The sequence below is a fragment of the Boleophthalmus pectinirostris genome, unplaced genomic scaffold (assembly GCF_026225935.1).
Source record: "Boleophthalmus pectinirostris isolate CB_2022bp ecotype Guang Dong unplaced genomic scaffold, ASM2622593v1 HiC_scaffold_18, whole genome shotgun sequence".
Lineage (NCBI taxonomy): Eukaryota > Metazoa > Chordata > Actinopteri > Gobiiformes > Gobiidae > Boleophthalmus > Boleophthalmus pectinirostris.
The window spans coordinates 22,357,655-22,382,141 of record NW_026571133.1 but is presented as its reverse complement, the minus strand read 5'-3'; the positions used below and the strand labels follow the sequence as shown (position 1 = coordinate 22,382,141).

At 39.7% G+C, this 24,487-nt stretch overlaps 3 protein-coding genes across 5 annotated transcripts; 2 read left to right on the top strand and 1 right to left on the bottom strand.

Annotated features, from left to right (window-relative positions):
* Window positions 1-34: 34 nt before the first annotated feature.
* Window positions 35-13,081, top strand: nrg1 (neuregulin 1). Of its 2 annotated transcripts, none has more exons than XM_055153670.1 (9): window positions 35-122; window positions 1,392-1,531; window positions 1,623-2,604; window positions 5,670-5,808; window positions 7,665-7,723; window positions 9,225-9,327; window positions 9,597-9,720; window positions 9,808-9,926; window positions 11,806-13,081. In XM_055153670.1, exons 3-9 carry the CDS (start codon window positions 1,890-1,892, stop codon window positions 12,410-12,412), a joined length of 1,866 nt encoding a protein of 621 aa, XP_055009645.1. In that variant the 5' UTR covers window positions 35-122; window positions 1,392-1,531; window positions 1,623-1,889; the 3' UTR covers window positions 12,413-13,081. The 2 variants fall into 2 exon arrangements, with proteins under 2 accessions (XP_055009645.1, XP_020782173.2); XM_020926514.2 differs by lacking the exon at window positions 35-122 and adding an exon at window positions 10,337-10,537 and having other exon boundaries at window positions 167-1,531; window positions 11,806-11,914.
* Window positions 13,082-14,141: 1,060 nt separating this feature from the next.
* macir (macrophage immunometabolism regulator) lies at window positions 14,142-17,135 on the top strand. Its single transcript, XM_020926127.2, has 2 exons — window positions 14,142-14,219; window positions 15,053-17,135. The coding sequence occupies exon 2, from the start codon at window positions 15,056-15,058 to the stop codon at window positions 15,701-15,703; it is 648 nt and encodes a 215-aa protein (XP_020781786.2). The 5' UTR covers window positions 14,142-14,219; window positions 15,053-15,055; the 3' UTR covers window positions 15,704-17,135.
* Window positions 17,136-17,177: 42 nt separating this feature from the next.
* pdzph1 (PDZ and pleckstrin homology domains 1) lies at window positions 17,178-24,441 on the bottom strand. 2 transcript variants are annotated; one of them, XM_055153793.1, is made up of 14 exons: window positions 24,358-24,441; window positions 24,071-24,267; window positions 23,332-23,393; window positions 21,466-23,232; window positions 21,241-21,387; window positions 20,216-20,377; window positions 19,810-19,911; window positions 19,627-19,737; window positions 19,055-19,233; window positions 18,545-18,702; window positions 18,409-18,451; window positions 17,854-18,040; window positions 17,633-17,768; window positions 17,178-17,523 (listed from the first exon to the last, which is right to left on the bottom strand). In XM_055153793.1, exons 3-14 carry the CDS (start codon window positions 23,390-23,392, stop codon window positions 17,424-17,426), a joined length of 3,153 nt encoding a protein of 1,050 aa, XP_055009768.1. In that variant the 5' UTR covers window position 23,393; window positions 24,071-24,267; window positions 24,358-24,441; the 3' UTR covers window positions 17,178-17,423. The 2 variants fall into 2 exon arrangements, with proteins under 2 accessions (XP_055009768.1, XP_055009769.1); XM_055153794.1 differs by lacking the exons at window positions 24,071-24,267; window positions 24,358-24,441 and adding an exon at window positions 23,456-23,541.
* Window positions 24,442-24,487: the final 46 nt, after the last annotated feature.

Below are 24,487 nucleotides of genomic sequence, written 5' to 3'. Positions count from 1 at the left end.
TTTACCTCACAACCTCGCATCAGTCGACAGTTACCTGCAAAGCCAAAGTGCTTGATTAGTGGTAATAAAGTTAATTATTCATCTTCCGATGCGGCTAACTTACAAGTAATGCCAACAATCAGGTAAGTGGCAGCAGCTTTAAAAATACTGATTGAATTAACAAAATCCGTTTTGAAAATATAGAATATATGCGTGTTGGTCTGAACAGGATTCAGTTTGTCTTTTTCTATTTGAGCATGTCATGGTAGGCTACATATTATGTACACTATATACATTTATGTTGAACCTGTTTTCAAGCACGTGTTGTAATCTATGAGAAGTACATCTCTAACATACATCCCGTCCAAACAAAGGACCAAGAAAATAAAGTGAAAAGGCTGACAAGGTAATCAATATGCAGGTCCCTAATTCAGGGGGTCTGACAGGAAGTGCTCTCTGGCAGATACCATTACTGGTATTAATTCTGTCTGAGGATTGGAAAGGGTCACACTGGTGTCAGTATTCAGTGTGGCAGCGACCTGACCTCTTTGCCTGTCCTCATCTTATTTAAGCACGTGCACTGTCCTGCGAGCCTATTATAGAGGTGTGTTTGGGGGCTGGGGGACTTAAGACTTTATGGTTGGTCTGGGGGCTTTTTGTCACATTTATACGCTCTCTGATAAACTTAGAGTGTGGACATTTGATTACACTTTTTTAAAATTCTTAGATAACTGAAGAAACCTTTGTATTCTGTATAAATCCAACTTGCACATAATTCATAATTAATAGAGCTATTAATAAAGTGTGAATTTGAATATGCGCCCACTTATTGAGCAAGTGAAGCATCTCTAAGTGTTTGTATGTATTTTAAGTTCATTATTATTCATGCACATTATTACACTAATAACTTGAAAGGAGTAGAGCACAATGGCTGCAGTCTCCTGGGGCAGATCATATGTCTGCTTCTCTGGCTCCTTCCCCTTGACAAAAAACACACCCTATAGTACCAGCAGCACAATGGGGAGTGGTGCTAGAGGGGTGGCTGTAGCCATAGCCTGTCTGTGATTCGCTGACATGGATTCTAATTGGATCAAGTCGGAACTTGCTTAGCTGGATGCTTTGTGCATGGATTGAGAGAAGTCTGCAATGAGAGTATGGCAGTAGACAGGAAAGGAGGAAGAGCAGCACTGAGGGAGGAGGCAGCAGAGGCTGTCCTGCACACCACTTTGAGAGTAAGAGAGAGGAGGAGTGAGCTCTAGAAAAGGGGAGTATCCTGTCTGCCCTTCAGTGCTGCTGCAGCCCTCCCGCCCTCCTCTTCCTCACTCTACATGCTCTTTTTTCTTTCTCCTTACTCATCTGTTTCTGTGGCTGGTGCTGTGTGGACGGGCACCTGCCTATCCCTGATGATTCAGCCTTTCTGTTGCCTGGAGCTCCACAGACAAGACAGCATGTCCCTCGTGCCACTGCAGTGCTTGGCCCTCCTGTCCTCTACACCACAGCAACCGCAGCCTCTGCAGCTGGTCCGCCCCACATCCTTGCTCCAAGTTCCCAGGTGAGTAACAGACTGCTGTCCCACCACTCAAGTGCAGTATACAATGCTTTATTGACTTCTAATTTCGTTTTTTTCTGCTCTTTATCTGCAGCATTTATGACATATCTATTTTTAGGCGCATGCTTTTTTCTTAAAAAAACGCACGAATAAGGATCGCCTTTTCCAATATTTAAAAGGCTCCCTGGGTGTTTCTGTTGACAAGATCAGGGCATTGAGTCTAAACAACGTTTCAAACTTTTTTCACAAATCCCAGCTAATAATCATGGAAGCAGCACTGGATGATGGCCGGCCACAGTGCGATGCTTTGAGTTAATATTTTTAGAGTTACTTGAGCCTTCCCACTGTGGTGCCGGGAAGGATGACTGAGGGAATGGAGGACATCAGTGCCGGGACGGTGCCCCCAACCAGTTCAATGGTTGACACCGGACAAGTCCCAGAGGAGAAAGAGGAGACTGGGGCAGCTGATGAGGCTGAAGAGGGAACTGATAAGGAAACTGCGCAGGAGGGCGATTCTGGACAGGACGAGGAGCAGGTAGAGGAGCAGCGAGAGGAGCAGAGAGGGGAGAGGGCTGGAGCCCCGGCCTTGCCTGTGACCTGCTGTGTATGTGTACAAATGGAGCAGATTAACAACTGCCTTCACTCTGAGAAAATCTGCATCCTGCCCATCCTGGCCTGTCTGCTTAGCTTAGCCCTCTGTACAGCTGGCCTCAAGTGGGTCTTTGTGGATAAGATCTTTGAGTATGAACCACCCACACACTTGGACCCTAAACGTATTGGACAAGACCCTTTCGTTATATCAGCTGATCCCACCATGGGATTGACTTTGCCCCCTCCACATTTGCCTTGGTCGACACGCTCTCCATCCAGTGCTGTCCCCATCACCTCTGGGCGTCCTGAAGTCTTGGTGGAGGACAAATTTACTCAGCGGCCGTCTGTGCCTCTCTCTCCTAAAGTGACACAGAGTGACTCCTCAGTGACACTGAAATATAATGCCGAAAAAACCACCCCTGGAAAGCAGACCCCCAGTGCTCAAACCACCCAGGGGTTAAACAGCAATGACATCCCAACTATATGTAAGTACCACTCTCCTTATGCCCTTCAAACCATTCATATACTGCAGTTATTATAAGATAAGTGTCCTGTCAAACCTTGAAGGGTGTTTTTTGTGATATTCAAAGGGAAGCATATCATCATCACATACTAAAAAATAGTCTAGTCCTTTTCCTTATTGATTTTGTAAATGCATTTGAGCATTGTTTTAGGAAGTGTCAGCTTTCAAGATTTGCCTGAAGCAGACATGCTGTGACTTGCACTGTGTAGTCAAGGTTGGTGACTAAACCACTAAAAAATTACACTGAAGCCAGTAGTACTCATTACACAAAACGTATCTCCTCAGGGGATGGATTATCATCGTCAAAGAAAGTATGATGTGTACAACTTGCAGGTTTCAAAAATTATAATAGCCCCTCTTATGTATTCAAATTACCGCATGGTTCCAGTCATAAGAAAAAGTGAAAATCAATAAATGATGCATGAACAAAACTGAAACTCGGGTTGTGGTACAGGGAGACTTCCTGTTGGGGCCTGATCTCCATTTCAAGGTCAGATTGGCTGGAGGCTAATTGATGTCGTCCATCCCACAGCCGCTAACACAGTCCACTGTCTGCGGCGGCTCACCACTGTCATGTCCCTGTTGTAGTCACATCTGTGCTGATTTACGTCTCCATAAGTGAGTTAGCTCATAAGGTGCTGCTAAAATGGTAAATCTCCACATGACTTCCGGTATTATGCTACAGGTCTGTGGCAAACATAAATATAAGAAAGACAGTTTTTCTACAGGTGACTCTCATGACAATGTCAGTGTGCACGTGCCCCAGGAAAAAATCTGACGTGCTCATGTACTTGTTCTGACTGGTTTTAATGATGTGTACTTTAGGCCTGTGGATACACCGCAACACCCTGTCCCTGTTGATTACTCACTTTTGCCAATACTTAACTGCCATATTGTTCAGTGAAATAATATTAACATCAATATATCTGTTTAAACTTTCAGATATAAATGGAAAGGTATACTATATTACTTAACTTCAACATGGGCAAAAGTGAGATAATATCCATATAGGATTCTTATGCCACAGTTTTTTACATTAGGTTGGCTGGCAAGAGCACTGATTGCACAGCTTCATGATGAATGATCTAAGAAGTTGTAAAATATTACAATTATTACAACTATTAAAAGATTTTACTCACAAGTAGAGTACTATATATGTCAACCAAATGGATGGTTGCAATAGAGGTAAAAGATTAATATTCATATCCAAGAAATTATATTCTACTTCAGACATTCAGTTTTTTCTGTGTTGATGGTAATGAATGAGCAAAGGAACCTGCCTGTGCATACACTCTATATATTGAACTTTTAGCTACTTTATATCTGTCTTTATATTTAAGTTGATTACAAACTAGGAAATGACAGGGATGATTATTTATTCTGTATCGATATCACATTACATTTATACCTGCACCAATAATATTAATTTGCCATGATACAATAATTGGCAGAGGTTGAGGCATTTTGTCAGCACAGCCTGACTCAGTATTCAGGAGTTTCTGTGAGCTCTAAACAGTATTTTTCCGAGTGTAAGATCACAGTGTTTGAGGTGTTTCCTGGGAGGCTGTTGCATCAGGTCAAAGCCCTCTTTGTTCTCTGTGAACCTCAGCTCTCTCAGTCACTGATGTGATTACAGGATGAGTCAACATAATAGTTAGGTTACACTGATGATATCGGTCGCTGTCATCTGTGTTTACATATTTTCTATTTACATCACATTATGATGCCTTGAAGAAGTGCAGTGTCTCTCCCAGAGATACTTTTATTTTAAGACACATTTATGTAACATAACAATTTTATCTTGAAATCAAATTGTGAATGTACTGTTTTAGGGAAAAAAGTTTGGGGGCTGCATAGATGGTTGGCCAAGTGAATGGCGCACTTGATCCTCTCCCTCTAGTGGCTGTTTGAGCCATTAGGCCTCAGGAGCAGAGGGTGTGTCTCACCACAGATCAATAGGATGCCATATTCAGGCACAGTCGTACTGTGTCTAACTGTAATAGTCCTTTGAACATTTTTCTGTGTCTTAAAGATTTGTTCTTTCGGTGCTCATTTAATTAAATATTGCACTTGAACAGGAAGTTTACAGATGTTTTAATTGAATAACAGTGATGCTTTCTTTTTGGATATTGTGTGTCATTTAAAAAGTCTAAAATTAATATTATAGAAAGAGATCAATATCAGTACTGTAACCAATAGTCAGAAACCTCTCACTTATTTCAGACTAATTGTGGTTTTAGATCTTGGGTTTAACTTTAAAAAGCTGTCATCTGTGGTGACTCTCCTAAGTCATGCTCAGATGAATTTGTGCTGGTGCAGTGCATCACGATTTGTCCTTGGTAACGCGTGAGAGAAACTCCATCCACTGCAGTAGACTGATGCATCTGCAAATATCAGCAGAGAAAGGGAGGCCTGCTGGCTCCTCTCCAGCCCTGTATTACTGTTCAATAGGCTAATGTTTCTGATGCTCCAGACTAAAGGAATCTGTATTCCCTTTTGCACTGTCAAAAGTATAATAAAGACAGAAACAACTGTACAATACTCATGCTGAGTCACTGTCATACAGTTATAGAGTTGGCTGTAACTATACCTGGCTGGCTAGATGCTGTCTTCATATGACTGGTGCATGCTTCTTGTTGATCTCTACAATAGACTTTTACTGTTTAAGTTCTTCATTGTCAGTGTGCCATGAGTTTCCATTAACATTTAGGTTTATTGCAGGGATATGAATGGCATGTTGATTGTCTGCAATAACCACACTCTCATCTCAGGAAGAGGCAATCTCTGGTTTCTGCTTTTTGTAGTTGTCATGAAGTGAAATATTCAGTTCTTCCTGCCCTCCACATAAGACAACTATTTGAATTTCTGTTTTACTTGGGTGATGACATTGTTTACAGATACACAACAGTCCTTAACCTGCCTTATGTGAGATTTGTTTGAGGTTCAAATGCTTAGTATGTAATCTTTGTATTTGTTGACAGTGTTTATAGGCTTTTATGTTACACTAATGATGGGTGTCTTTTACAGCAACCACCAGCACCACCACAACATTAAAGACCTCCAGTCATGTGACCCGCTGCAGCGACAGCCAGAAAAACTACTGCGTAAACGGAGGCGAATGCTTCACCCTCGAAATCATGCCTGGCAGCACCAAGTTCCTCTGCAGGTGGGGCTACTGTACAAGGTTTATGGGTCTATTATCTTTCGTCGCCTTCAGTCTTTAATTTTACTGTTTGAATAAACGTAACAATGTTTTGTTGGTGATCTTATGGAATTTCATAAAGGTTTTTATCATTTATCATTGAATTTATCATTTAATGTGATGGTTCTTAAAATTTTCACACCACTGAAGAAATTAACCGGGCTTCCAAGAACCGCAAGATCTAAGCCAGGTTCAGAATAATTCTAGACCAAAGTAGTTCTTAACAGGAAGTAACCCAAAGGAAGACAAAAGCATAATAAAATGGTCTTTAAATTAAACAAACAAAAAAAAACAACCCTAACAGCAGAAGAAGAAGAAGCCTGCGTGGCCCCAGTGATACTCATTCCACGGATTGAGAACCTTCGATCAATAGATTCAGAGACAGGTTTAAATGAATTTTCATGTATGGTGTAGCTATGGAGCAATCTAATGAAGGTGCAGAAGTTCTTTTGAGGACAGCAGAAGCGTAGGGCAGTGATCTGATTAGTAAAGGCACGTCCATACACAAGGTTACAGTCCAGTAAGTCCAGGTCTTTTAATTTCACTTTTTGATATCTCATTCCTGGATGTCTCAAAATGTTCATCAATTAAAAGGTTACAATGAAATTAAAATGCATATGACAGGTTGGAATACATTATATAAAATGTTATATTTAATTTAAAAATACCATTCCTTGTATTTCTTTAATTCAAAGTTTTGATGAAATTTATAGCAGCTGAAAGAAAAATGTGTTCCTCTTTGAATGGAACCCCTCTACCTATGTCATTAGTGTGTTTTAGAATTTCTTTCTGTATTTTTGACTACATTTTTTTCACACATTCCCTCTTGACCAGTGTAAAACTATAATAAATATTTACGGCAGTTATATCATGCCAAACTAAGTAATAGTCATAAAAACCCTGAAAACCTCTCATATGCACATTAAGTAACAGGCCAATATTAATTCATGCTTCATACCTGTCCCATTCGCAGTATTAAGCATTGTTACAAAAGATGACTATTTCCACTGCTGTTTATATGTTTCCTTTTCTACCCACCAACCAGGTGCTTGGCAGGCTTCACTGGGCACCGATGTGAGCGCGCTGTGCTTAAGAGAGTCTCAAATCCAAACGTATGTGAACCCTGATCTTAGTCCCACATGTCATTACTGGTGTTTCACCTCTCTCATGTTTCTGACAAAGAAAGAGGGAAAATCGGACTTTCCCCTTAATAACTTTGAATCGGCTGTCCAGTTCTATCTTAGTTGGTAATGGGTATCTTTACTTTACTGAAATTTGCATGTACATTGCATTTCATCACATTACTGCCACCAGTCTCTCAGGCTCAGGTTGGTTTGTCCTGTGCACAGGTAACATCATCGCCTCCCTTTAGCTTCATTTTCATTAACTTAGGACATATCATAACAATAACTCCATGCATATCATAGTTGTTATCTACAGGAGTGTTGAACCTATGGGAAACGGGAGACCCTGGTAATCACTGGTTGGGCTGCCGTCATTTTAAACATAGAGCTGTTTCATACATTGTGTGTCCTTATGGAAGAGCCATAACTTCATTCAATACAGCAACCATTAATATTGTCTTGAGTGGCCAAGTGTGTACATGCACATCTCACTGTTGTGAAGAAGACATTCGACCCAATTGGGCTTCTTTCAAAACAACTGCAAATTGTCCTTTTGTGACTAGACACTTTGGTCTAGCTGACCTGTTCTGCCAACACCAGTGATGACTATTGTGGGTCATTTACAGCTTCTATGGACTAATCTGGTCTGTTCTGTCTCCCTCTCTCCTCTTGTTTCTTGTTTCTGTTTCTACATAGGTGTCCCAATGAATTCACTGGTGATCGATGCCAAAACTATGTAATGGCCAGCTTTTACAGTATGTTATCTTCCTCTTTTTCCATTAACTCTTCTTTATTAAAAGCATGGTAGTTGTGGTATGTGGTTTTGTTTCTTCATTTTCTGTATCCTGCACATTTGTTTGGGTGTTGCAATGTTTTGTGTATTTTCAACATATTTTAAAATATATGCTCACCTGTTTTTTAAATTGGCGTGCTCCAATCCTTTATTATTAAGCTGTGTATCCTAGTTCCTCTACCAAAATGTGGAAGATGATTTTCATTGTGAAAAAAATTAAGTAGTATATGAGTAATCATGAACCCTTTCTTGTGTCACAAAGGCTTTAGGCCTTTTAAACAACTATCAAAATCTGTTAAATAAAAAATAAGGAAAGAAAAATTTGCTATATCCACACAATGGTCCCAGCAACGTCAAAAGGTAGGAAATTGTAGGGAATTAAACTGCAACAGTGCATTGACATAATCCTGCAATGTGCCCAGATCTCGATTCTGAGTCAGAGAAGGTCATATTCCGAATGCAGGAGCCATTTTGGCCCTGTTGTGACCTTGATTGTGAGGCAAAGGAAATGACTGTGTGGGTGTTAGGTTACTGTATCTATATTAAGTTTTCATATGATGATGTAAAGCTCCCCTGTACATTGACCAAAGCTAAGAAAAAACCTGCTGATACCTCGATTTCCGTGGAATTGCTCCATCAGCAATATTGGCTGCCCTTCTTCTCTTTAAGCATTGATTTTGGCTATAGATTTATTTTAGACTTTTTAGTGAAGATGGGTGTGTCTGTAGTAGTTCTCCTTGATCAGTGTAGTCTTATTTATCAAGTCATCAGCAGCGGTACGTAACTTCTACTTGTAGAGACCTGGTTTGTTATAACACTGAGGGTGTACTGTTAAGGTGCATATCAGGTACATTTTATGGGATATGTGCTGTTTAGGCATAGATTTGTCTATTGTGGTGACTATTTTGTTGTAAAAGACAGTCCTTTAACACTCACCTGTAATATACAAAATACTCTATTGAGGACTAAAACTCGTCTTGTGTCCCTGAGCAAAGCAGATTATTTTTATGGATAAATCTCCACATACAGTCTGATAGTTCCAGCAGTCATGCTCAGATACGTTTTGATTCAACACCACCAAGTATACTAACAGTACAGAAACAAGACATTTCAGTTTAACAAAAAGTAATGCGCTTAAGAACTGCTATGTATAGAACATGCCTGGCACAGTCTCCTTTCTCAGTGGTGATTGCATTGTTGTTCTGCATGTCATAGTTTTGCAAATATAAAATGGCAACTGGCTTTTCATATGATGCATGTTCACGTTATAAAACCACTTATTTATAAGGCATTCATGAGCAGTAGATGCATATATCTATTAAATGTCCTTTGTTGATATATGCTGCATGTACTTGTCCTATCTATGGTCACAAGATTTAGTATCTTGTGAATTAAGTGAAAATATATTTACTGGGGCTATAGGTTTGTGCTGAGGTTTAAAGTGAATTGTCTTCTTTTTTCAGAAGCGGAGGAGCTGTATCAGAAACGTATTTTAACAATTACAGGGATCTGCATTGCCCTCCTGGTAGTTGGAATCATGTGTGTGGTTGCCTACTGCAGAACAAAGTAATTTGCCCTTTTATATTTTTGTTTCAACAACATTGTTGAAAAAACAAAACAAAAAAATACAGGTACCATTAAATGACCCAAGTCAAGAAACATAATTAAATACTTCATACAAAACTGCAGAAAACAAACAGAAGACCTCTCCGCAACCTCAAAGACAATTTAATGTCATAGAGATATCCATAAATGAATACTTAGTAAATTAATAAATAAATAGTAAAGTAATGAATAGTGATTAGTCATTAGTGAGTATATTATTTTTGTTCCAGGAAAGAGAGGAAGAAGCTCCATGATCGCCTGAAGCAAAGTCTCAGGAGAAAAAGAAAGAATGGTGTGAGCTCCCGGGGGCGCCTAAGTTCTCAGCTGGCGCTACAAGACTTACAGCTGCCAAATGTAAGCCTCATCCACCAACAGAGTCAGGCCCATACAGTCTATGGTCAGGTCAATGTAGCTGGTATGATTCATGCTCTTTTTGAACAGAAGAACAATGGGGAGGCTGTACAGACTGCAGTAGAGAAAGACACAGAAACATCAGTCTCCACAAGCAAATGCGCCTTATCTGCCAATGAGCCCACTGCTCTCACACACATCAGCCAAAGGTACTAATATTCCCTATGTGTATTTATGCTTTTATGGAATTGCTGCTGTACTGCTGTCTCATGCAAGTCTTACTTTCATTTACTGCTGATTTTACAGTGTGCATTAATAGAAGTGTGGCAATGTATGGAGGAATAAATTAGAGTGTAAGAAGCAGAAAAAAATCTTAGCTAATTTTTTTATATTATGACCGCTAGTGGCATTAGAATTATCGTCATTAGATAGTGATTGTTGAAGTCCATACACTTAAATAAGAGATAAATATAGAGTTAGATATAGTCATTGAGTGAGCTCACATCCTTAAATCTCATCCATGCAGAATTGACCCAAAGAATAAAATAAAATAATGTTCTGGACTAGAGGCCTCTCTGAATCGTGTCTCCATGTAAACGCCCCATCCCTGTCTCCGCAGCTGGAGTAATGAGTGGAGCACCAGTGTCCTGTCTGACACTGAGTCTGTCTCGGTGATGTCATTGGCGGAGAGTAGCCAGCGTGACACACAGGGCCGCCGGGGTCGTCTCTATGCCACAGGCGGCACCAGAGACTTAAATCCTCATTCAAAGAAGTGCAGAGACACACCCAGCTCCGACAGGGACTTGTCTTAAAATACGAGGTAATCGACAAAGTGATTTTCACATAAATGGATCAGGATTTTACCTCTTTAACTTTTACTCTCGTGAGCCCACTGAAACAAATCGACAGCCAGCCACATCTAACATTAACTCAGTACAGTTTTTTTCTTTTTCTTTTGGCTTGGTTTCTCTGGAACCCCATTTTGCTCTCTTACTAACCCTGTGCTAAAAGTGAAAAGAATAGACCTATGCATGAAGGTGGATGATATCGCCAAGAACGAACATCTCAGTCAGTGCTTTCTTTTCTAGATTACAATATTCATATATCGGGAATGTGCAAAATGTGCCTGTAAATGGTTGAGGTTCAAGTCTAGCACAAAATGTAAATGGACCATAACATTTTAAATATCTCTAGTTGTTTGTAATCTCACAAACAAGAGAATAATGTGGAATACAAACTAAGGGTCTAAAGGACAGGGATAAAAATGGCTAGTTCTGTATTCCACAATTGCACAGAGAGGAAAGATAAAAGCAATCTAGCAATCTAAACCAATTACAACTAGGAAGGTAAACGTCTAGCAGCTGAGTATTGTCCCCTGATTAGGTTAGGGTAATGATTGGTCACCAAGCTCGTGCCCCTTCATTGATCTCATCAGTGAGTAAAAAGGATGAGAAACAAAAAAGCAGCTCGAGTTGGATTTATTGTTTGAGAGTTAGCGATGAATCATACCCCAGGCCTAAGTGAATTGGCCAAAGGTTGTTTGCGCTGCTGTGGCTTTATTGATGTATTTAACTTTTTTGTTTTTGCTATTACTTCATGTATCTTAATCAATGTTTATGATTTAAGCCAACATCATATATTGTACATGTTACTTTCAGCAATTAGAATATTCATATTATTACCATCAGACACAATATTCAGAAATAGAGCTTTGTTTTTATATCTAAAGGAATTTTGGACTTAATTTGTGCAAATATAGTCACAGTCATAGTCTAGAGAGCTGAGAGAGACATTCAATAAATGGTCAGTGTCCAGACCAACTGTAATTAGTAATTTTATACATTACATGCTCTACTTGTACGTGAGGTACAGTATATTACAGCACATTCTTGTTTTTATGCTTTATTTACTTAAAACTGTTCAAATATTACTAGCATTTATTGTGTCATTGTGTATTGTGACTTCATTGTGCACTTTGCATTGCTAATTTTCATCGTAATTACAGTTTTTATTTTTTGTAATCAGAATTTTACCATTTGCAGTTTGCTGTCTATGACTGAAGTGTTTTTGGTTGTGCTTATGTTACAGGTATGTATCAGCTGTGCCCTCTCCTGGTACTCCGGGGTCTCCCCCATCAGAGATGTCTGCTCCTCTGTCCAGCCTGGCCATCTCTGTCCCCTCAGTGGCCCTAAGTCCCTCTGGTGAGGAGGAACGGCCCCTGTTGCTGTCAAATGTGCAACAGCACAAGGTTTTAAGTCACAACCAACAGAAGAGAAGCTCTGCCCACTACAATCATGGACACGACGCTCACAGCCTACCCTCCAGCCCGCTGCTTTTTAGGGAGCACAGCAATTATAACTCCACAAGTGAACATGACCCCACTGCTGCCAGCTACAAGGAGTTATCTGAGAAGTTACTTAAGATGAACAACAACATAAATGACTACAACTTTAAAGGAGCAACAGTGGCGAATGGGCCTGTCCTGTACAATGCAGAGTCCTGCAATGACGGCATGCTACAGAGTGAGACAGAACAGTCTCAGGGGGAGCATATATCCTTCCTCAATGGTGACCTGACAACTGCCCCATTGCTAAAGGCTACTGACAGTGTTAGGACTACCCCAGGATCAACAAATGATACTCTACAAGTCCTGTCATGTAACGCTACAATAAAGCAAGATCAGGTTGCTGTGTGAGATAGAAAGCTGGGAAAGGCATACGTAGTAGTGACAACCAAACCTTTATTTTCTATAACTTATTTGTTGTGTCATAAAATTATACAAATCTTCATTTTTATTTTAGTGATATAGGGAATTACAAAATTAAGAAAAAAACTTTTATATTAAAATGTACATGTCCATGTGTTGAAGGTAATGTGCCATACTCAAGTATGTTAGCAACACTTCACTGTATAATTCCATGCAGAAAGAATGACAAAGGTGCCTGTCTGTTGGATGCTTAAGGAAGCAGTGCATACTGGTTCATATATTCATCTAATCCAGTTAACAATACTAAATAATGCTGGCTGCCTTATTGTCTTACATTTGGAGGTACCCACTGAATGACGGTGTGTTCAGTCTGTGTGAGCCTGCAGAGATGCATGCGACTTAATGCTGTGAATGAGGATTTGCTCATTATATCACAAATCAATGTTTCAGTTTCTGCTTTTCACTCAACACTTATTTGGTTAAAGGCACTTGTGAGATGCCTCTCTGGGGCATGACTGTTTTATATCATCTTAATAATCCAGAAGGAGCAAACACAAGATGATGGTTCTGTGCAAAATTACACCATTGACCATACTGTAAACACTGGTAATTAAAAATACAAAAGGATTATTTTTTTTTACTGTAGGTCAGGTGCAACACACTGCATGTCTGCTAGACTGAACTTAATGAAGATATTAAAAAAAAGCCTGTAAACAAACATCAGTTGAAGCGTTGTCGTAACAATGTCAGCTAACAAAATACAAAAATATGCAGCAAACCCGTTACAAAACCGTGTGTGGCTTTTTTGAGTGGATGCTGTGAAATTGTGGCATTGGCTATAGTTGTTTACTGGATCTCATTTGTTTTCCCCTTAATTTATCTGATGTTTTGTGAATTGTAAAGCCACAATGCTTTCAAGAGTGTCTTAAGATGATGTACATACACATGGATCCTGTTTCTAATAAAACTGTGAACACAATAGTTCCTTTTTATTTTTTATTCTGTTATCAAGTAGGCCAAATAACCTCCATAGAACTATGGTATTCAGAAAATGGGAAGCATTAATATTTTAGTGAATATCTTTGGAGGAAGAGCACAAGATACAAGAGAGCTGCTCATAGGAGCAGGGGAGGTGACAGGGCATTTTTTTTATGCAAATGCATTTTATACAGCCAACTTTTTGTGCAGTAACCTAAACTTGGGTAACATAAAGGCTACTACACCCAACAGTAAAAAGTTCTATTAGACATCAGAAATTCTTATTACACCTTTGTAATAATGATTAAAATATTTGTGAAAGATTTAAAGTCCCATTGCCCTATTGGGAGCCTATATTGGAAAAATGTTATCTATTTGCCAGAGGAAACAGACGAATCTAAACTCTAAATGTATTTAGAGGTGAGATAATTAATTCACTTGTACTGTTTTTTTCCCCATGTGAGTTATTTAATCACATAGCTACTAGGCCAACTACTAGTTTACTAGGCTCCTGTGACTATTTTAAGAACTCAGTTACAAAACCTGTTTAATCCGGATTTAAAAGCTTCTCTTAAACCATGGATGTTTAGGCTGCTACATTTTAATCAGATGGTCTACTTCAGTTCGAAAGGGTAATGTAAACCTGGTGATATCTGTCATGTTATTTGCACCACACCTTGCACTGCCGCCGCATTATTTTATTTTACTGTGAAGGTCCAGCCGGAAGTTGCGGGAGAGGGCCGAGAACTCGCAGGCAGAGGCCGAGAAGGAGGCAGGGGAAGGTTGAATATCGGATTTTCCACTGCCACAAGGACAGGTTAGTACGCTCCTTATCTACTTATATATTCTTCCGTTTTAATATTCAATAAAGAATTATAATGATTTGATCGCCTGCTCATTTTAGAAGCGTATCCTTGGAACAGAAAAACCCGTCGCCTTGATGCGCTGACAGGTTGTTTTGCCAGAACATAGGTTAATATTCATCTAGCTATTAAGTACTATACCTATGATAAAACAGATTTCGATGCCAATGCCCAAAGAAGCCTTTTATACTCTGTGGCAGTATAATCTCGGCCTGTACCACAGCCATCTTTCCTGCTGTGGTCAGACCCTGCATCCTGCCGTGACTGTATCCTGCTCACACTGACGACACCACATCCAGCTTCAGGCAGCATCTCTATATGAGCAACATAATGATAACGTGGACCAGATCTGAGCAGGACCAGCACTCTTGTCTGGATTAGCCCAGTTCTTTGTAACCTGGAGGACCACCACTATGGACTCTAGTGTGGGTTTAACCGCGCCATGACATTGACAGAGCGAAATGCAATATTGTTTTCTCCCATCAGCTGCACCCCCTCCTTCCCTCCCCCAGAAAATTAAATTCAATTGTTTAGATTTTTTTAAAATTTTTTTTTTAATGGAGTTTGCCTAAATATTTATGATTGGATGCACATTTGTTGTCACACCATATTACTACCACGGGTGCTCGATAGAGGGCGTAAGAGGTAGCGGTATTCTAATTTCAACAACTAATTCTGTTCCATTATCATAACTAGCGTCTATGTGTATACTAAATATACTCGTAAAAATATGTAATAACAAATATTAATTAATACTGAAACTTCTCTTGTGTCTTTCTCCATCCAGAACATGTCTTTGAAGATGGAGATGGATGTGAGTGGAGTGTCTAGGGCACATGTGGGACCATCAGCTGAAGGTAAAGCCACATTAAAGCCAGAGGCAGAGAGGCCTCGCTGTGCCAGCACCCCTTGCTCACCCATCAGAGGGACTGTAGCAGGCTATCAGATCCTCCACATGGACTCCAACTATCTGGTGGGCTTCACCACGGGTGAGGAGCTGCTCAAACTGGCCCACACATGGTCAGAGAGCCCCCCAGATAAGGGCTCTGTGTTAGAGGCTTTGCCGAGCCCTCTCCCTAGCACTGTCCCCAAATCACTAAACCTGGGCGTACACCACTCCTCCCGAATCTTTAAAGCCAAAAATCGCTACTACCAGCCATATGACATTCCTGCTGCCAGTGGGAGGAGGCGGCGCCGCATGCCCAGCTCTAGTGAAACTCTCCTCAAATCTCTGGGTCCTGGGGACACAGTCAGGACCCTCCACACACCACTGCCCCTCTGTTTGCTCAAGGGCAAAAGGGCCCAATCCAAGTCACTGGACTACCTGAATCTGGACAAGATGACTATCAAAGAGTCCACAGACACTGAGGTCCTCCAGTACCAGCTACAGCACCTCACGCTGCGAGGAGAGCGAGTGTTTTCTAGAAACAAGACATGAAAACATCACTTTGCCTTCAAACATCTCCTAACCATCCCGGGGATTTGGGTGCTATTCTCAGCTCTGGTTTCTCACCTGAGGTTCTTAGCAGTTCCGTCTGATAATCCTGTTAGATCATTGGAGTATACCTCGTAACATAGGTTTGTGAATTCTTAAAATATTCCTTACACTCTACTAAGGTTGTTGGGGTTAAAATGTGAAAATAGCAATAACTGGTAACTTATTTAAGAAACTATAGTGTGTGCGTGTACATATCGGAGATGCATTGATGTGTCAGCATCAGCTGATAGAAGCACATATCACCCACCGACTGTCAGCTTTAAATGCAACATGAGAGTTTTACTGCCATCTGCGAGCTGTGCTACTGAATGGATGTGATTCCTTCTGTGACCTGTATTCAGACACCACAGACCTTATGATTTATCATTCTAAATTCTTGTCAGTCTTTTAACACATAATCATATCATCTGAGAAGCGTAGGCCAAGTCTGCATGACACTCAATAAATATATCACAGTTGGCTGCCTAAATAAAAAAATCTTCTTTACTGTTTTGTGGCCTTTGTGCCTTGAACCAGTTGGAGGCCACATATGATGTTAATTTTCAAAAATACATATTTTTTCCTTTTTACTGTCCCCAAACTTAGGTGCACTTAATATGTTGTGCAGTCCCAAATCCACTAACATTAATCTTTGTTTTATTCTTAAACCTTAATGTGACAGACTAACTGATGTAACTGGGTGACACAGTGATCACTCAGCAGTTTGGTTTGGTTTTGGGCGTGGCCGCAGTGCCTCTACTGTAGATGTATTTAATAATATCCTCACATATTCCTACTGCAAATGCAGTGTATCTCTGGGCATCTTCATATCTTATTATTATTTTTTTTAAATCAATTTTCAGTTCAAATTCTCCAGTACAATTTTGTTAAATACACAAACAACAATATTTCAGTTATTTGTTATCAATTTATTTCTATTTTATTTTACTAAAGAAAAGCAATAGAAATGCTTATTCATTATTGAGCCCCTCTGTGTTAAATGCTTTAGTGATCATTTTATTTTCATTTTATACTTATCACTCTTAAAGTCTGACAATCAGAGTAAAGCTGCTAATGCAGTATGTAGAGTTATGATCTTATTATCACTATGAAGGAATTGCTGTCAATGACTTGTTATTGATCTTCAGGATACCTCTTAGTCTTAAATGAGGACTTTTTGAATTATTTGTTTTCAAAAGTATATTACATTGTGTCTTTGTATCTCAGTTAATTTAAACCCAAACCAGTTTCTGCACGGTCTACATGCTCCTTTTACAGTTTGTGCACTGTCCAGTTTTTGTCACATCTGTCCCCATCACATTGTTTGAGCTACCTGCTGGGAACTCAACAGTGACTAGTGTTGCTGTTACAGGACTGGGAATGTGCTTTGTTTTATGAACTATATCCTGTTTTTGTCATTTGGAATTAGAATGTGCTGATGTTGATGTTGTTGGTTCAAATAAAGGCCTTACTCAACACTTAATAATAATATTTGGCAATGACTGTAAATTATTCATACATTATTAATTTATTAAGTATGTTTATCTATGAGTGGTATCAAAACATTATTTATCTGCATCAAAGAAAAACAAAAGTTCTGTTTTCAAGAGGCCATTTCACATGTAAAAAGTCATGTCACTAGAACTATGTGGCTTAACCAAAGAGCAGCAGAGTGTGCGCTTCACATCCTGGTCTCCTCAGGTGCATGATTATTATAATCTTGAAGTGCTTGATGCAAAGGCAACCATTTTTTAATTGAAGCCTTAATGGCAGCAAGCCATCTGTAAAGTACAAAATATCCATTAGGTAATTTACATGACCTCTGTGATGTACTATAGTATACGTATAATTTAAAGAGCCATATACTCTCTTTAATTCATTGATCCTTACCGTTTGTTATCGTTGGGGTTTTCAGCACAGAGGTAGAAACTCTTGAATTCATCAGATGGAGGTTTCAGTTCAATCGTGCATTTCCTGGATCCGTATGACTGCTCTCTCACTGTGTAACCCTGAAGATATATGCCACCTAAATTGTGTAAGTACAAGTACAGTCTGCATGTTAGAGAGGTGACAAATTCAACATTAAAATGGCTTTACAGTAAGAAACATACCATGGGCATGTGTGGCACGTATGCCACTGTAGAGGTACAAGCAGCCATCCTTCAGAATACAGTAGTTTTGGATCCACATGTCTTTAATTCTGTCCATTTTGTGGAGCAGTCCGAGACACTCTGGATTTTTCACAGCCAGAGGAGGCAGGTTAGAGTTGTGTCGTGTCACATCCACCCACACGTGATTCTGAAACAGTGTTGATTCATGAGACTAGATTTACAGAATCTCTACCATCACAGCTCCTCTATTGAACAACAACATTAAAAACAACATGAATGTGACCGATCTGCTCCATGGCTGTCTCTACGTGTACACCCCATAGACTGTATGGTGCACCCATGGTGTTTTTAACAATAGATCAATCCTAACTCCTTTTAGTTTCCTACTTTTAGAATTATTGCTAATAATTATACTTGTGCATAAAGGTATTATTATTATTTTATTATTATTTATAAATAAACTCCAAAGACCATCTTCTGCATCTTGCACCTGTGTAACTGAAACAAAGTTACATCTAAAATCTCTCGGTCTATATAGTCATAAACGGATCTTACCTGAGTAACTGGATGAATGGCTTTCTCTAGAGCCTCTATCCACCTGAATTACACAAACGATATGTAAATACTATTAAATTGAGTGTTTATTGCTCATTATTGAGTTTCTTTGGGGATGGGGGTCAAGCAATGATACCTTTTCATCTCCTGGTTCGATGTGGCACAGAAAAAGTACACGCGATTTTCCAGCAGGGGGCGACATTTGAACACAAACTGTTTTCCCAGCGAGAGATCTGGCCCAACCTCGGCTCCTTCCAGCTTTATCGTGCACAAAGCCAGTCTTTTACCTTCATCCTGGACATGTATAATGAGATTAGAAGTGGTTGAAGTGAATCTCCAGCATAATTTTGGCTCTTTTTAAGGCTCTTTTTAACATTTCAAACAAATTATAAGCACCCTAACGTTTCTGCTGAACTGCAAAAAGTATTATTCACACTCACACACAAACTTAAAGTGTGTACATGTACATGTAGAGGTCCTAGTTTTAGTGCAGTATCAGTATGTGGACTTGGTTTGGTCTTGTTCTAGTACTGGTTTAGTTTAATCTTGTCCAGATTTAGTCCCACATTTGCGGTGGTAATTGTGTGAAAGCACACAGTTGTGAAGATGTTGTGGATCTATGTATTTGTGTATCTCTTTATCTCACCCGCTTGTGCCTGTAGTAGTGCAGGCAGCAGTCATGTGTCAGCACAAACCATCGCTTCCTCCACCCTTTTATGAGGCCAGACTGGGTGCGCTTGTGAAGGTAGCCGCGGCATCCGGGACGAGGGGTGTTAGGGCCACGAGCAATGTCCGATCCAATAATCAGTGTTAAAACGTCTGGCCCTAAATAGATCCATTTGTTTAGTGTGTTCTACCAGTGGAATGTACATTAAAGGTGCTCTATTTAACTTTTCTGGTGGAGAGTCTCCGAGATATTATTGCTTTGTCTAGATTTTTCTATAATATGGCATTTAACTTAACTGAAGACAAGCAGGTGAAGCCCCATAGACAAATGACAAGGTATCTGTGAATAGGGGAGCTTCTCATAGTATTTATTGAGCAATAAAGTCACCTCTAACTGAATAAATATAAGGTGGAAACGTTTAATGCCATAGTGTGAAACATTCCAGGCATTCCCTTCATGAAGAGAAGCAGATGGCAGACCCTCCACCAGACAAATTGTATCAATTGAATCAATATTTGTTCTTTTAATTGATGAGCCATGAAGGACATCACCTTGTCTGGCCAAATCTGCTGCCTCCGAATGGGGGATGCTGGTAACATCTGTCCCATTGACAGCCAGAACATAGTCCCCCACCATCAGGCCTGCCTCCTCCGCTGCTCCATCTAAAATAAAAGTACACCGTTCTATAGTAAAAGTATTTATCACTTTTATACAAATCTAGCTTGAAAACTCACTGGTATCGACTTCCGTGACAACAATGGGTTTTGAGAACTGGATCCTGAAACCCCAGGGGTAGTCTCCTGTTCCTTTGTTTATTCTGACCGTCCTTTCTCGAACTATAATCAAATAAAACAAATTATGCCCCTTTAGTAGCAAAATGTGAAAAGAGAGGAGAGGGGGAACATATATAAGGTCTATATATATATATATATATATATATATATTATATATATATATAATATATATAAAATTACTAACATAAATTACTGCAATATAAATATAACTAGGAGTACAAATAAAGTTACTTGAACCATATTCCCTCCATAGCCACTATCATCATCACTGATTCAGGTCTTGCCACCAGTCTAGTACTACATTGTACACTTAAAAAGAGATTTTAAAACATTACATTGCACATACTTGATACAACTCTGCTCCTGCTGTTTAGAGTGGGTGGGATGGCTCCTGTGGTGTCATTGTCTCCATGGTAAACCCATGCTGCAGAGTGGAAAGTTTCAGTGTAAAAGCCTCCTACTTCTGTGTCCTGAGTTGTCATGTCCAGAGATGGAGCATCTTCAGACACTAGAAATAGAAAAATGTACACCAATCAATTACTACAGTGTTTCTACTATGTACTAATAGTGACCTTTGACTCTATAGTCCCAATTGTACGTTTCAAGTTTCACTCATATAATTTATATTTGTGATTAGCTAGCCTGTCATCACCTGCCCATGATACAAATACATTTCAGACAGAAGCTATAATTTTTTTTATTAATTCAACCACTGTTCCTTCCTAGGACCACTTTTGACAGACACTGAAGAAGATAGCTAAAATAAGTACAGCAATTTCAGAGATGCTCAGTTATCTGGATTTAATGTTTGCCTTATTTGATAAAATTCATCCTACTTGTTCATTTACAGCTTGACAAAAAAGCCTTTCTGCATAACCAAACCTCCATAAAAATTTAAAAGTGAAAATGAGCAGCATCAACAGTAGAAAATATTATATGAATAGTGACTGGTTAAAGTGCACTTAAGGTACCTAAGTGCCTTACGTTAGGTACACTTTAGGCTACTTGAGGTACACTGTAACTTGTCAGGAGTAGAGTCTGCCAACTTCTTGTTTCCATGGAGATGTTTGCCTTTGCTCTAAATGAGCAAGAAGGTGCTAAAGTACGGCACCATAACAAGAGCTCTGCTGTGCTCTGTTTGTTTTGTGTTGTTAACCTAACCTTACCTAAACCTACCATCGACAGTGTGGTATTACACATATCACCATGAAGGATACTGCTTGGCCTAATTAGGTCAGATGTGTGGAGAGCCCACAGAAAGAATACATATGTTTGTAAGAATAAAGACATCTGTAATTGAATAAATGCAAGCTATATCAGTTAGCATATAATTACACCTTTAATGAGATGTGTATTTTTTGGGACACTCACCGGACCCGTCTGTGATGTCACTGGTTATGGAGCCCTCCCCTGTAGAGCTCTTCTGTTTGCTCTCTTTGAACATTTTTCGCCTTTTGGCCCAGTGATCGGGACCTCCACTCTCCACAGGTTTAAGAAGCTCTTTGGTATCTGAAACCGCTAAAGAAAAATCAGCACTTCATTATTAACAAGCTTTTCACAAATCAAAACCTTTTGTAAATACATGCTAACACTTACATCTACATAATGTCATCTTTTCTTCTTCATTGGTTTGCTGTTTTGAAGCAAGACAAGCTAGAGATATACTTTTGAGAGGGTCATGTCGGCCACTTTCTGAAGGAAGCTCAGAAATCTCTCCACTTATTGTTGATGAAAAATAACTAGCAATCCCTTTATTTTCTGGGACAATATCCTCTGTCACTTCCTCTGAAGAAATCATGTCAAAGTCTTGTGCAATTCCCAGAGTACATCTTGTGGGTTGGAGCATCTGTTCCACCGATGTACAACATGATGGAGGTATGACTTGTATGGCTAAAGTTCTCTGGTTTAGCTGATCTGATGGCAACTCTGAACTTATCTGACAATTTTCTTGCTCAAATACACAGTCTCTTTTGTCACTTTGGTGATCAGTGTTAATGCCATCCACAAACGTTTGGTCAGTGCCCTGTATACCCACATCTATGCACGTATACCCCCTGCTGCTTATTCTACTACACTTCTCCCTAACTTTATTTGCATTATAACTTCGGATTACTGCAAACTTGTCATCATCCATATTTATACTTCCTTGCCTGTCACTTTGAGTATGGTGATACAAAGAGGAGGTTGTATCTGACGAAAAGGGCTCCCTGAAATGCATAAGATGATCTTCTTGGAGAGATCCAGAGGTACGTAATAGTCTTGGGAATGTCTGACGTCTCTTTTTTGGAAATGAGCATGTTTTGTGCTCCACCGTAGCAATGCTGTTGTTTCTGACCCATGATTTTGTTTTCTGAGAGTTGATAAAGTCTGTAAAACTGGACCTGTTTGTTGACACAGAAGGTCTCATAGACGTAGGGTCATAGCCAGAGTCGGACAACTGCTCAAGGTCAAGTCCACCCCCCACTTCTAAAGAATATGAATTTTCCAATTTGGTAAAAGACTCTCCTTGTTTGTAACTAGGACTGCAAGTGTCAATTCTACATGATGATACACCAAGAATAAGATCATCCAAAGTGTTGCACTTACTGTCTGCAACTTCTCGGTTTGGAGGAGTGATATTGTGGGATTGGTCGCTGCTGTATCCTCTACCAAAATATTTTCTTCTAGGTTGAATATAGGCAAGAGGTGGTTGATCTAAAGAGCTATTAGACAATGGGAAGGTTTGATGATCAAGACAATGTTGGTTGCTGCCTGAACTTTCCAAAAAATTTGATGAACTGATGGTTGTTGATGGACATTCCTGTGGTTGGTTGTTACTACTGAAGGAGAAGCTAAAGTTTGGTGTGTACTGGCTGTGGACAGTCCAGGCAGGTGATGATTGATCATTACAGGGGATCCTCTCACATATACTCCTAAAGACTGTCTCAAGACCATCTCCTTTCTCATTATATACAACAAATGAAGTCTTAACTCCAGCTGTATTAGTCTCTTGCAGCTCTAGTTTGACCTTTGACCCTTGGCAGTTAATCTTCATGATGCTACTTCCTGGTTTGGCTGGATTTGTCTCCAGGGGTTCCTGTAATTGCTGGAACGTGATGTTTGGAGTTGAATTGTCCATATCCTCCACAGACACAGATGTCACAATTTTCACACCTTTTGCTTCATCATTTGTTGTTGCGGTGTAAATATTTCTCTGATTTTGAAAGACATTGACTTGACAGTCATACTTAAACTTTTTTTCTTTCGGTGGAAGATGTTTTCCATCATCTTCTAAGTCTGCATTTTCTTTCCCAAAGGAGTCAGAGTGACTCTTTTCAGCTTCTTCGTTATTGTTCTTGGGGCTGATATACTGGGAGGTGCTCTCTGAAAGAAGACCAGAAAAGGCGTTGGTAAACCGTGGGTAGAAATGTGACTGAGTTAAGCAGGAGATTAGACTAAGTGCAGCCAAAAGCTTTAGCTCACGTTTGCGGCTGCTGGAGCTCTTCCGGCGCCGGCTGCTTCTCCTCCTCCCCCTTTTACTCATTCTGAAAACAAACAAGGGTCATTGCAAAGGGTTGTTCGAGGACATATAACACATTAAAGGTACCGTATGTAACTTTCTGGAGGTCTCCATGTATATAAATAAGATTATGCTGTGGAATATTTTAGCTAAAAGAACACAATTTCCACGGAAAAGGCAGCAGGAAGCCGTCCTCCATGGTTCAGTTCTGTGGGGATGCAAGCCCACTCACAATATGCATATTTGTTTCGCAAGTACATTTATCGCATAAGAACAGAATCTGCAGTATCATTTTAATACCAACTGCTACTGTAAACTTAGTAGATGCCATTCATTGTAGTTTTTAGTTGGCCCAACTTGATAGTAAAAACAGTCACCCAATTCAACAAGAATACAGAAACAAAAATGCTGGGTGTGTGGCTCAGAGCTGATTGTTGGAAGTATTGTGTAACTGATATGTTGCATTTTCTTCTTCATGTAGACATAGTCAGTATACTCCACAGACAACTGAAGCACCCTAATATAGTCCTCAATATAGCATTCAGATAAAGAGTAGAAAGGTACTTAGACTAATGGTTACTCTTCAAATACTGTAGTAGCAAAACACCAGAGTATTATGAAAGCACAATACCAAAATGGGGAACACACAGTAGTGATTTTAATTAATTAAAATTGATAAGCAGTCATAAAAAGCAGACATACCTTTTAGGTCAGGTCCTTTGGGGTCCCATGTGACTCCAACATCAACAGTGCAGTCATGTGTGGCAGCTGTGCTCCTCACACCGTCACATACATGCCTCAGACTGCTCCACTTCTTATTGATACTATTCTGAACTCAAAGCTGATTATGGGTCTAAGCTCCTGAGCCACCAGTGATGTCAATGTGAGCATCGATAACTCTATTCATCAAGTAAAGACACTTTAGAACAATAGTAAAGACATAAAACACATAGACCTACATTACACAATATTTTGGGAAAAAACATTACCCTACTTGTAGTAGGTACTGGATTGCAAAGTTCTTGATAGCACATCAAGTATTTGAAGAGTTGAGAAGGAAACTGTTAGCATGTGTGACCTCATGTGACTGAGACAGAGCTGGACACCATGATTTTAACC